The sequence below is a fragment of the Emys orbicularis genome, chromosome 11, assembly GCF_028017835.1.
Source record: "Emys orbicularis isolate rEmyOrb1 chromosome 11, rEmyOrb1.hap1, whole genome shotgun sequence".
Taxonomy (NCBI): domain Eukaryota; kingdom Metazoa; phylum Chordata; order Testudines; family Emydidae; genus Emys; species Emys orbicularis.
Genome location: NC_088693.1, coordinates 38,554,169 through 38,568,602, shown reverse-complemented (window position 1 = coordinate 38,568,602; position 14,434 = coordinate 38,554,169). Strand labels below are relative to the sequence as shown.

General features: G+C 36.3%; 1 protein-coding gene across 1 annotated transcript in view; it reads right to left on the bottom strand.

Moving 5' to 3' along the window:
* Nucleotides 1-14,434, bottom strand: part of UBR3 (ubiquitin protein ligase E3 component n-recognin 3) — a 204,835-nt gene that overhangs the window by 83,203 nt on the left and 107,198 nt on the right. Inside the window, exons 24-25 of the mRNA XM_065412946.1 lie at nucleotides 13,171-13,631; nucleotides 7,774-7,862 (exon numbers count right to left, since the gene is read on the bottom strand). Of these exons, the coding sequence (XP_065269018.1) occupies nucleotides 7,774-7,862; nucleotides 13,171-13,631 (550 nt within the window). The remainder of the gene's footprint in view (nucleotides 1-7,773; nucleotides 7,863-13,170; nucleotides 13,632-14,434) is intronic.

Below are 14,434 nucleotides of genomic sequence, written 5' to 3'. Positions count from 1 at the left end.
CATTTCCAAGGACATAAAGTAATTTAATTTTGTAAGCCATTGTTTGTTTCTCATATAACAAATTGCATTGTTAACCCACTAGTGAAAACATTTGCTACAGGGTTTGAATCATTCACCAACTAGAATGGCACTGGCTGCACATATCAAGAAGAAAATATGGTTAGTTTGTAGGCTGGGGGCAATTTTCTCTTTCTGAGCAAGGAAAATTTTTGCAAGCCATTTGCAAAGAGATACTGGTGTCAAGTCCTAAGGCAGTTTACTCTTCCTTCTTTTGAAAAGCATTTTTTAACAACTGCCAACAAGGAAAAACAGTGATTTAAGGGAAAAAATTTGGATTATAAATAAATTGCTTCTCAACTCCAAGCTGTTTAAAGGGGCTTCTTCATCCTATCCTGAATATGAAAAACTATATTTATGTCCTAACCAGACAAAAATAAAAATCTTTCTCCCACAGGATAGAAAGGAATCTTGTCTTGAATTCTGTATGCATAGGCAAGACAGCATTGTTCTCTGTAACATTCCAGTGCTGAATTCTATGGCAAACTGGACATTTTGCAGTAGCGTCAAGTAAATTTAAAAAAACCCAAGTACTTTATATTCAATATAACAAATAAATACAAGGTATAGAATAGGATAAAGAAGAACAAATAAGCAGAGCAAGGAGAAAAGAAGAAATAAAACCTTAGGTGCTCACCAAATTTCACCTCTGATCATAACTACGTCATAAATTCTTTAGAGAAGGAGTCTGTGACATGAAGCATCTAGCACACCCTTGTACTTTATACCTTATAAAATTAAGTTACATATTTCTTGTTTTGTTTTTATATTAAAGTGCTATGGTACACCTCCATGTTTTCAGTTTGCATCAGCTTTTTTTCAAAACATATACACACTGTAGTAGTTGCTGATGAAAAGCTGGAGGTCTTGGCAGCTGCGAAGGTGACATTTAAAGATTTTAACACCCAGGAGGGAAATTGTGTGAAGCAGGAACCAACCAAGAGGTGATTCTGCTTTTGGCAATTGACAAGAAATGCATCTCACCCCGACCCTCCTTCTAGTGCAAGGTCAGAGATGATATTTTTGTTTGTGCTTGATCGCGCAGTTCCCTAGGCCAGCAACCTTTGACAAGAACTTACTGCCTCCGCTGCAACCAACAGCCATGGATAAGCACATTAGCTAGATGTTTTTGCTAAAATAAATACCAGTGAAGTAGCTAAAAATGGTTGATTAAACTGAACAGTGCAAACATCTCAGAGCTTTTGGATTCAGGCTGTCTGCAGCCTCAGGCAGACAACACAGCAGCAGTTTACATTTGGTTCACATTTAGAAATGTAAATGGCTAGAAATGCAATTAAGGACAAAAAATTATTTTAGAGGAAGTTTAGGTTATAGATTCGGAGACAAATTCCAGGACTGCAGCATCATGGACCTGTGTACAGATCAATCTCACAGAATACTAAAATCCAGTCCTGGTCATTAAAAAGGTTAGCCTTTAACCATATTAATTTAATATAGCCTTAGCCACATGTTCTCTGTTGCCATGGTAAAGTTTTTCAATTTTTGGAAAGGATGAAAACTGCTCTCTCAGAAAGTAATTCAGAATGGAAAAAAATCAATGTTTCCAAAATCTCATAATAAAATGGCACCAGGAACGTCCGTGTTTTGACTGATCTAATATAGTCATGATTCTATCCTTGCACACTACTAGTTGGGAATCCTTTTGTTTACTGAAGCACGCTATCACTGACACCAAAACATGTAACGTACTGTTCAGTCAAAAGGCAGGTTTTCAATACCATCTCAGTACATCTCTTGTTTTCTCTTCCCCTCTGTCCACAGTTCTCTAGTAGACATTTTATTGTTCTCCCTACTCCTTTCAATCTCATTCACTCTGCTCACCTAAAACCTTCCTTCTCACTGCCCTTACTTGCAGGCCCTTCCTTTCCAGTTATTTAAACCTTTTTCCCCTGACATTTTTGCAACCTACATCCAACAGGTATCTCAGCTTTTCAAAAGCCATTCCTGGCTGACAGGTGTCACTTCAAAAAGAAAGCTGCTGATGCTTAAGACCAGCGGTACTTGGGGTTAGTTTGTTGGAATTTTTTAAGCACCACTGCACAGTGGCACTACAAAGATGGGGATGTTAGGAAGCCAAGTTGGGGAGGAAGTGAATAAGACAAGTGAGGGAGACAAGGGAAAAAGAAGAGGTTAAGTTATTCTAGCAGAGAAAACAAAAGAATTATCAGCTATTGACAGTCAGAAAAAGGGTATTTGCTACTTTTTTAATTACCTTAATTTTGAATCTGGAAACATTTCTCTTGGCATAAAAAGTATGTGGTCTGTTCTGTACTTTCCCTTGCCCCGAAGACCTCACTCACACCTTTCTGCTGTGTGGCTCACTCTTGCTATTCTTCCCCAGTTTGAGAAACAGACAGACAAACACCCCTACCCACACTTCCTGGCTCATGCTACTCATTCTCCGGAGTCCTTTCACTCTCTGCCTACATCTAGTTTGGCTCAAGAGGTATCCCAGGACCACATCTTTCCTAGCCCTAGAGAAACACTTAGTGCTTGCTCCTTATGAGATTTTCAGTACTGATTGAGATTCAGTATCCAGCAGATACTGATAACCACATTCGATATTCAAGAAATTCAGAAAGCTTGGAATTATCACATCCCTTTTCTGAATATTGTACATCTCCACACACTTGAAAAATACTAGTACTGTGTATGTATTTCCAGTCAAGACTAACACACACAAACTTGGACACTGTCTATATTATACTCAATTTAAGGCATCAATCCTCCAAAGACTTACTTGCATGCTTAACTTTGATGGGGTCCCACTGAAATCAAGGGTATTACTCACAAAGAAAGTTAGGCACCTGCTTAAGTCTTTGTAGGAATGGTCCTAAGGGTATGTCTTCACTAGCAACATGGCTGTGTAGTCGCGGCACTCCCAGCTCTGTAAAAGAGAGCTCTCCCAGCTCTGTAAAAAACCCACCCCCATGAGGGGAGTGGCTCCCAGTGCTGGGGCACTGTCTGCACTGCCACTCTGCAGCACCCAGAGGGGTGTTTTTTCACACCCCTGAGAGAGAAAGTTTCAGCGCTGTAAAGTGGCAGTGTAGACAAGACCTAAGTAGAAGGCACAAAACAGCAGGTGAATACAAAAAACCAGGAAGAACAAGGTAACAATGAGATGATAATGATCAGCATGATAACAACGCCCCATCTCAGTCAATCATGTTTTTCTTGCATGATTTCTGGGACATCATAAACCTCGTAGTTCTCCAGTCAATCATTGGATGTTCCAGGAAAGAATGAGTAGACAAGATATAAAATTTCTCAAATAAAAGAAAAAATTCTTTAAAAATGAATATTAGGCCTCCCTTAAAAGTCATAACACTTAAAGAGCACATTTTGCTCTTCCTTTGCAGGTCATCCTCAAGATGAGCTGAAAAAGTCTATCTTTGTAAGCATTTTCATAACACATAATTTGTTTGGAATTGCTGGAAACTGTGTCAGGTTTCCTTCATGCCATGGTTTGGGAGTGAAATATCAAAGTGAAATTTCAGTGCATTACTTTCTGATGCCAATTTCTCTGCATTTCTAGCTCTGGAAAACATGCCAACCTTATTAAGTCAACATAACAGCTGCATGGTTCAGCTTGCACACAAAACTTTTGTCTGTTTTCATGACAGACAATCCACTGTCATTTCAACAGTCTATGCCCAGAAGATAGTCAAAGTACTTCAGAGAGGTGCTAGTGATAGAACCAGCATTACAGTATAGGAGGGCTGCTTTAGAACTATGGGGGATTCTCTGATTATCACCAACTAAAAAGTTCTTGTGATTTTTTTAAGTGTTCCATCATCTCCTCAGATTTATGTGTATCCAAAACTATTAAATAAATTGACTATAACTCCATGTAGCTAGAGAGAATAAAGTTAACACTAAATATTACTGAGGGACGAAGAAAGCATTTAAATCTGTGACTGATATCCTCGGTGGTGCAAAGCATCCACTAGTCCCATGCATTTCAACACGAGCTGTGGTTGCTCAGTACCACTCAAGGTTTGGCTCCGTATCAACATAACTGAGTGCCCCAAGATAACAAAATCCCAACATATACTTCCGCCTAGTACAAATTTTAACCAATTTGATAAACATCTGGTGCTTTGTTTTATTATAGAATTTAACAGTGACCTTGCTGACATTATATTTCATTCTGTATTCTCCTGAGTTTAAGTGCATGAGATTCAGAAATCAAAGAGCTAGTTAAAGGTGTCTAAACATGCTAAATACAGTTTACAATTTTAACTGTAGGCAGCATTCCTCCTGCTGAACATTATGTGTCAAGGTGGTCCCCTAGCATCAAAGCAACTATTAGCACACTAATATCTTTTGCCCTGACCCAGCATGTGTGCTCTCAGGAGACCAGTAAAAACTAATTTATTTTTCTAACTGGCTTCAGAAGATTGAGTGTTAGGAAATGTGTGTCACCTTGCTTTAAAAATGTGCACTTTTTCCCCTTCACTAAGGAGCACTGCTTCAAGGACTGAAAGATGTCCTGCTGAGAATCACAGCAAATTAGGAAAGAACTGAGTAAGCACCGATAATTCCCACTTGTCGAGAGGCATTGCCATATACATTTAATTGAGTACTCCAAATTGATAAAACTATTAAAGGAACACAAGCTATTTAACATTCATAATAAAATAAATGATAAAATTATGTAATATGTCAAGTTCAAGACAAAGGTATATTTGAGACAATGGTTTAGAAGTTTGCCTGGAATAGTTTTTACCAATTCACTTAAGCGTTCATTCAATTATTTACAAGTATCTATACAATTTATTAGAAGACATTATTAATTTGAAGAAGAGGACTTGAGCTTTGCTAATTACAGTTTGTAGGACATTAAATATCCCAAATTTTTTTGTAATGTGAATGCAACATTGTAACTTTGCGACACTGCACCGCTATGGAGTGGCAATGACCAAGCCTAATGTCATCACATAACAACTTTGTTTTAGGAGGAAGTGTTAAAAGTAGCCATTTTGGGGAGTTACAAGGCTCTGGAGATTACAACAGATATCTTATTGGCAGTTTTACTCTGAAACGTGACTATATAAAGATAGTTGTTTGCAGTGTTGTTGTAGCAATGCTGGTCCCAGGATATGAAAAAGACAAGATGTGTGAGGTAATCTTTTATTGCACCAACTTCTGTTGCTAAAAGAGACAAGCTTTTGAGCTCCACAGACCTGAAGAAGAGTTCTGTGGAGCTCAAAAGCTTGTCTCTTTGACCAAGATATTACCCCCATCCACCTTGTCTCTCTCATATAAAAATGACTTTCTTAATCAATAGACCTTCTCCATGAGTATATTCAGAATCGTATGTGCTTACTTTAGTGACGTATATATTATATATATATTGCTGTAAGTCCTGCAGAATCCATACTATTGTTAAAACAGAGTAAGCTGGACTCTATTCTTTCTTGTGCATAGATACAAATGTTTACAAAGTTTCATTCAATTACATCTAGGTAACCCAAATGGCAATATGGTTGCACGGGTCTCAATGAGAGTATAATTAGAAGACAATGAGATATATACATGCAACTGATGGCCTAAATAATATGCAGAACTTCTTTTACTGGTGATTACATACAAGAAAGAAAGAGCTCTGAGCTCTCTCAATCAAAACTGAGTTTGCAAGGTTGCAGTTAAGAGATTCTTTTGAATTGTAAACTGAGCATGCTTAATATTAAAACAAAAGCATGGAAAGTCATGACATTTTTACTAACACAGAAAGCACTCTGAGGATCAGACTGTCTGCGTTTCAGTATGCAGTGTAGCTGTAGCCATGTTGGTCCCAGGATATTAGAGAGACAAGGCGGGTGAGGTTTTAAACTTTTATTGGACCAACTTCTCTTGATGAGAGGGACAAGCTTTCAAGCACTTTGGAAACGGTAAAAGATTTCTGTTTAAAGAGATACCATTCCCTATTCTCTGTCATGTTTGTCACTGTCTACCCACATTTACTCTAAAAGGGAATGATCATACTGTAATACAAACAATACAACACATTTACACTAAATTTGATCTACTTTTTGATAGCCTAGAGGATACACTATATCTATACTAATTTATTTAAACAATTACATAGCTTACTATACATTTATTCAGAGTCAAATTTTTATATGATGTTAAAAAATGGTAACTGACCCATTTCTTATTAAATAAATGATAGGAGTTTTTTTAGTAGGGTTTTGTGTCAAGCTGTATTTGGACAGAAATTGGAAATCAATTAAAAATTTACAACAGCAGTTGTTTTGAAATTATTTTCATTAGTTAAATAAAACTACCTTAAATGTGCTTGGTACCTAAGGAAAATATCATCAAAACATTTTTTGCACTTAAAACTGATTTATTAAAACAAATGATGTATTAACTTTAGTTAGTGAATTGACAGATTGTTTCCAGTTCTCATAAACCAGATTTTTTCAAAGGTATTTAGATGCTTAAAGATGCAGAATAGCTGCCTAGTGGGATTTTCAAACTTTAACAGGTTAGGTGGCTAACTCCCATTAAAATCAATAGGAGTTAGGCACCTAATGTACTTAGACACTTTTGAAAATCCCATTAGGCACCTATCTGAATCTTTAGGTGCCTAAATATTTTTTAAAATCTGGCCCCACATCCTTCAAGTTTTTAAAATTAGCAGAGCTCATCCCTTCCCACTTGATTTTTATTTATACATTTGAAAAGGAAAACAAGCTTTCCTGCCTTTTTAACTCCCCAAAACGTCATCTTAACTTTGAGTGAACTAGTCCAAATGAAGAAAATATTCTCTCTGTATCTGCTAGCTAAATTGAAAACAAAAGTAATTAATTCAAAAGCTTTTCTGCACAACAGAAACTGAAAGTACTTACATTTGGAAAAAAGTAAATACCAGTATTCACTTCATGGTCTGAAAATAATAGATATAGTAATGCAGTACATGACATCGTGATAGATTTATCAAGCTTGAGCTGACCTCAAAAGTTAAGATGTTTTCCTTTTGATTCTCTATATAATTAAAAAAGCAGCATCCTTTAACTATTAACATGTGAGAGGGCTCATTGTTGCAGCTTTTTTTATTTAAATTACTTTAATAGTTTCCAGTAAATTTAGGCCTAACATAGGCTGTCATAATTTCAATTTTAAACAGGTTTATTTTAAAAAAGAAAAATGTATTTAATTTTTTTTTAAAAAATCCATCAACTTTTATCCACCCTGTGTTAAAACTATTTGCCCTTTATTGATGGTTGGGCTCAGTTCTACAAACTAACTCCTGAAGTTTTCATGATTGCTATGCTTTGTTTGGTAGAGAGCATGGTCAGGTGGTGAGAGAGCAGAATTAGGAGTCAGATTCAATTCCTGGGTCAAGCCACTTACCATTACTTTGTCTCAGTTTATCTGTAAAAAGTACAGAATGTGTCTGTGTGTCACAGGAATTTTGTGATGTTCAATGTTTGTGAAGTACTTTGGAGGTGCTAGGATGTAAGTAGCTATACAATGTAAGTGCACAGTATGAAGAATTATTTGAAGTCCAAGAAATGTAATTTATAAAGGGCATCTTATTAAGCAGCGGCTTTTTTTTTTTTTTTTTTTTTTAATAGAAACTGCATTTGTAAGCATCTGTGGGAGCATCAAATGCACAGAAATTGCTACAAGAGACTTTTTAAAAATAATTTAACTACATACAATAAAATAAGTAATACAACTTACCAACATCCATGGCAGTTTCCATGAAGCTTTTCTGTCTTGAAGCAAATTCAGCTAGCAACTTTTGTTGCCTCTCTCTGGCCTTTTGTCGTCTACATGAAAGAGATAGTAGAAATTTACTGGAGAAACTGGTATAACAGTGAGCAGTGGCGGCTCCAGGCACCAGCGCAGCAAGCGCGTGCCAGGGGCGGCGTGCCGGTCGCGGTGAGGGCGGCAGTCAGGCAGCCTTCGATGGCATGCCTACGGGAGGTCCGCCGATCCCGCGGCTTCGGCGGCGGGTACACCGAAGGCGCAGGACCGGCAGATCACCCGCAGAAACGCCGCTGAATCCGTGAAGGCTGCCTGACTGCCGTGCTTGAGGCGGCAAAAAACAGAGCCGCCCACGACAGTGAGAGAAGAGTTAAACATTTATTTTCTTGGGTTGATAGCATAGCAGTTAGCACTCCACACAATTTCATCTGAGACACAAGATTTACCACAGTCCCCTCTTTGCATTAATTTGTTAGACAGACAAATGAGGAATCTAATACCCTAGAAGTGATCCTTGATGATAAATAAGGAGGACTTTTTGTTGGTTGCACTGGAAGGGATGAAAGCCAGCCAACAAAACCAAAGGATGATGATCTAATCAGGACTTACCAGTGTAGAAGACATAAGGACATTACTCTTGAATGTTATTTTTGTACCACATCAGGGAAGAGCAACTCCCAGAAAATGGAAGCAAGCCGGAGGAAAATGGCAGCATCAGTATAAACACACCACAATATCTTCTAGTGTCCATACTTTTCTGCTACCCTTGCAAATAGTGATTAAAATTTACTAGTCCAGGCCAAAAAACGGCATACAAATCAGATAGTTTTGTTGCTATTGCCTGTGGTCAGGGATAAAAGAGGATAAAGGACCTGGAGTAGGAGGAGGGAACAAACACCAAATTCTTGTTTTAGCTATCCCATTTATAAATATGTACAAAATGTATTATAAAAGATATATAAAAGGATGCTAAGGTTGCAACATCAAGCATTCAAAAGTTAAGAAACACTAAAATTAATCCTGCTCAAGCAACCCAGAGACTGATTTTTCCAAAGATGCTGAACATCCACAGCTCCAACTGACTTCAGTTGCAGTTGTGAGTGCTCAGCTCTTCTGAAAATCATGATCATGGTGTCTCAAATTGGGCCCCATAAAACGAGTACCACACAATTAGTGGTCACCTAGGGAATTCTGGTTTCAGTGACTTGCCCAGGATCACAAAGGAAGTTCACAGAAGAGCCAGAGGTAGAACCAAATTGTCCTGGGTATTATTCAACTGCTTTAACCATAAGATCATCAATGCTCTTCTTGAGTTGCTACCTACTAACTGGTTCCAAGTTCATGTGACTATATCGTCATCACAAAATTAGTATAAATTATTCAGCATAAAACAGCCTGGGAAAATATCCAAACTCTGTTCATAAAGAGCCCTAAGACAACACTAGAATCAAGACTGAATTATTTTTTCAACCAAAGATGATAGCAAGGATTAAAATCATTGGTAAGGTATTGAAAAACCTCATACAGCAGTTGCTTACACTGGTGGGGAAAAAAGTGGCCTTTAAATTCCAGTGCTGCCTGCTCATTATCTTTCACAGGTCTGGTTTCTCCTCATCACACTTTTCCCACCCAAAAACACAAACAAATTAATTAGAGCCAATAAACAAATATCTCTGAAATGAGCTTCTATAGCTGGGATATTAGCTGTTTTGTCATTCTAGTTTATTTTTTAAAATTAAGTTTGCTTTGGAAATGTTTTGGAAAAGGACCTTACACAGTTTATGGTCGTATTAACAAAGAAAACTCACTAATTTATTTTAAGATGCATTTAAAAATATTACAATAAGTATAATGGTACCTATTAATTGTTTGAGTATTTGGAGGAGTCAGTCACTAGGCTCTCTGTAGGCTGCCCATCCTCCCCCCCCCTTCCCATTTACTGAGAAAAATGACATACACACGCATTATATGGAAATATATAAAATTTTATGTTTTAAAGGAAACAAAAGTTACCCTTAAAATTAAATCACAGTGAATTGTATGGTGTCTCAATAGGACCCTGATAATGAAATTATTTACACTGATTAAGTAAAATATAGTTTTAAGAAAGGGCAAGAGTAATTAGTAATTGTTTTTCTTGGGCAAGTATTTATTTAACTTAGTCAATTTTCTTAGGCATTTTTAGAATTCAAGTATCCCTGCATGTACACATGATTATTTGTCACATTGAAAAGTCACCACTTTTTAAAAAAAAATTCCTTACAACAATTTTAAGATTGATTATTTTCGAGGATGCATCAGTAATGTGAGACAACCTCTTATTAGAATTATTGTAGTAATTTTTCCCTGGAATTTTTTCCTCAACCTATGCTTCGCTTTTACTAAAACAGTCTGACTGTAAATAGAGAACCTTAATAAGGAGACATAAACAAACTCTGACAGATTCAGTACAGCTCAGTAATTTTCCGTGATGGCCCAAGGGCCTAAGATACTGAGGCTGAAAAATATTGCAAGCAGTTCAGTCTCTCTTCTAACTCTATGTCTTAGTTTCTATGGTGACAATCGATCATGTGGGAGATGTCAAGTTTGTCTTTGTAGGTTGAGGTAACTAGAAATGGGTCATCACTGAGTGCTCAAACACTGCCTGCTCAATCTTCATTATTACAAAACTAGACTTGAAATACAAATGTACATTGAAGCTTAGATTCATGCTGCTCACACAGTCATCAGATTAGATCCATTTTAATTCTAAACTGTAACAAGGTACTGCCTGTTAGAATATTTGTTTCAAGTCTTTGCAAACTTCATCACTGATTCAAGGAGGTGGAAAAATAGTCACTTGGGTGACAAAGAACTGGAAATTATCATTTTTTATCATCACGTGATCCTTTGAGTTTTATTCAACATAAAAGTATTCAGAACATGTCTGCTCAAATGTCACATCCTTTACAGAGAAAAAGCACAAATTATCCTTTATTACATGAAAAATACAGTTCTGTTTCACTTATTCTCTCTTCCCCTCTGTGTAAACTGAAGAACCCTCAGTTGCACAACTGAGGCATAAGTATTTCTAAGTGCAGCACTGTGTTTTTAAAGAGACGATCAGCACATTTTAAAAAAAGCAAGTTTCACATTCAAAAGTTTCTTCTTTAGTTCATTGAATGATTGAAAAAAGTTTTAATTTTTATTTTGTAGTGTTTAGTTTATAATTTAGTTTTGGTTTTATATTTAGTCAAGGTATTTAGATAATATGGTTAGTAAAAACATGAATTTATTTTGGGTTTATTTTATTTAAAGAAAAATACACTTCTAGTATTAGGGTTTTGTATGAGTCTAAAGCACACAGTAATTTTAAGCAGCCACAGAGACTTCAGTGAGAGAACTGATTATAATGAACATCATTTACCCTTAATTGCTCAAGGTCGCACCGGTCTTTTCTGAAAAGACCAGCTTTCTTCTTTGCCACTCCAGCCAGTATAGCTTTTCTTGAAGTGCCTAAAAGCTGTACGTCTTAGAATCCTACAGTTCTTAAGGTCTATATTGTATTCAACTAGAATAGAATGAATTTTTTTTTTAAACTTTCCCAAACCATTTTAAAACAAATTGAAATTACAAGTACACTATGTACACACACACACTTTATGTTCTTGGAAATGTATAGTTTTTATAAAAGACTGAAAAAATGGATCAGGCTGATCCATTCTATTTCTGGATTTCTTTCAGCTATGTTCATACCAATATTATCTTGACAAGTAAACCACTTGAAGATGGAACAGCTCAGAAGAAAGCTGATCTTTTCAAAAAAGAAAAAAGTGTTTCCTTGAGCAATGAAGGACAAACTGACCTGCTAGATGATCCAATCTTTCACTGAAGTCTCTCTGGTTCTCCAAAAGTTACTAGAAATGTAACTGTATGAAAGTTACTGGAAATGCATTTTTCTTCAAATAAAATAAACCAAAAATAAATTCAGATGTGATATTCTGTGTGTAGGTGTGTACACAACCACACACAAAAATATCCCCTATTTACTTAATGTTATTAAGGTTGCACAGTAGATCATCAAAAGTTCCTCATACAACCTTAATTCTGCCCTATCTGCATATGCACTAAGATACTCTTCAATTACATGATCACATACTATTTTTTGCCACTTAATATTCTTTTAACATGTTCTATCCAAGTACTTTAGAGAGAGAGAGAGAGAGAGAGAGAGAGAGAGAAGGAAAAACACACTATGTGTGACTGTGCCCCATCCAGAAGTGCAATTCTTTGTGGCACGAGTGACATGCTGGAAAGCACTGAATGTTGAGCAATTTTAGTAGCAAGACGCTAGCATGCTCTTCTGGGCATAACACAAACTGCATACAGCGATTTTTGAAAGCTTCTCTCTGCCAAATCTGAACAGATTTTGATGGGAACATCAACAGGCACTCCCCTGACCCCAGGATTATCCTCCTGCCAACTTTCAAAATCATACCGAAAGCAATGGAGACACTAGTGTTCCACAAAAAAAGTAGGAAAAGTACATTAGACAACCTTTATACAGAAGTTACGTCTCTCCTGCTACAATATACACACAGGTATACACAAAGACAATAAACATGTGACTGTGCACTTTATCAGACATACAATGTCATTATGTGCCCACTAATCCATCTCCCCTGATCTTATTCCAACCTTGCAAGCCCATGGTCAGCTTCAAACTGCCTTATTTAAAAAAAAATCTATCGGCCATGGAAACAATTTCTTCCTTGTCTTTGCTAATGTAGAGAATTTATCTCCCTTTCCATCCTCCCAAAAGTACAGCTGGCTCAAAGCCTAGGAAAGGAGAGAAGGTCTTCAGATAGTAACAGCTGTTATAGACATTAAAAGGTGTCTGCTTTAAAGTTCTTTATTTTGTAGCCCTGAATGTCTAGAATCTATGTTTTTGATCATGGACCAAAAATGGTTGAGAACCACTGATGCAGACAAAAGTCATGATCCCCAATCCAAAGACCTCACATATAACATGACAAGAGATGACCAGGAACAATGGGAAGAGTTAAGGAAAGGGAAGACAAGTGTTACAAAAACAAGAACATATGCTAACTATCATTAGTTATACACATAGCAGGAAACTTTTCCCTAAGAAATTCTTCATGTAAAGGCCCAATCCTGCAAGGTGCTGATGACACTCAACACACACTTAAATCAGGCAGCTTGCAGGACTGGCTGTTGAAGACTAGAGTTATAATTTAAGATTTTAAATTTTTTGGTAAATTATTTGTTGGTTTAGCGATTACTGCCGAAGAGATAGATCAATTTATCAGACGGAGAGGGGTACATATCACCACCCCTCCATTGTGCCCCATATTATTTTTAATATATTACCTTTCCTCTTTGTCCAAGGTTTTCTTCTCTGCAGGACTAATCTTTTTTGGTGGTACAGGAGGAGTCACTTTTCTGCATATCTCTTCAATGATCCGTTTATTCAATCTGCTTTGTACTGCAGCTTTCAATAAAATTCTTTCTACTGCTGTCATCCCATCACCATGAGAATATTTAGGAATTTCTGGTTGGATTAAAACCTCCATATCATCAAACCATGGAGGATAGTAAGAATTTTGTTTTCCTGAGAGTTTATGATGAAGTTTGATTAGCAGGGACAATATGCTTTCTTTGATTTCCAGAATGGCTGTGGTTAGCTGTGGTGTTGCACCAGGTGCTGACCATTTCATTGATGTCTTGGGACGAACTACCTGACTTGCTTCACTACTATTGCGATTGATAATTTCCTGAAATTTCTTTCTACGTTCTGCAACCAAGCTGAACACTTGAGCTGTTCCTGAGTTCTTAAAACAAGAAAGAGCTATTTGTAGTGGATTAATAAAAGGGAGTACAAGAATCAACAATAATCATTTTGCAAAACTATATGCAACATCTTTTCAGCTTCCAACAGCTAGCTAATGAAAAAACAATGAAGCCATTCCTATGCCTTTAATTTCCTCTTCCCAAGCAATTAGTTATTTTGCCATAATTTAAAAATATTTCTATATTCAAAATACTCCTGCATGTCCAACATGCTTTTATACATATTGATTATACTCAAATATAAAAAGCCAGGTATGAAAATGTAAAGTGTGTGTGTGTATATATATATATATATATATATATATATATATATATATATATATATATATATATATATATATATATATATATATTTAGCTGAACAGCAAATAATCAATTTCATATTTAACATTAAGATACTGAACTCAGTGGGAGCTGTTGAGTGATCAAAACTATAGAGAATCAAGTTACTTTTTAAGTGCCTAAATGTGGCATTAGGAGCTTAACTTGTGGATCCTATTTTTTTAAAAACTTAGTCCTCATTTTCCAGAAATGCTGAGCACCCAACAGCAGCCAATTATTTAGGTGACTAAATATGGAATGGGGAGTCTATTTACGCACTCACGTTTTTTGTTGTTGTTTTAAATCATGGCCAGTTTTTATTGCAAAAAAAAATGTTGTGCTAACACACAAAAATACCTACTATATAAACTACACTTCATTGCTGTAGCTTTCTTTAAATCTGGTGTTCTTACGTAAAAACATTGACAATAAAGACTGGATTATATACTGGATTATAAATATT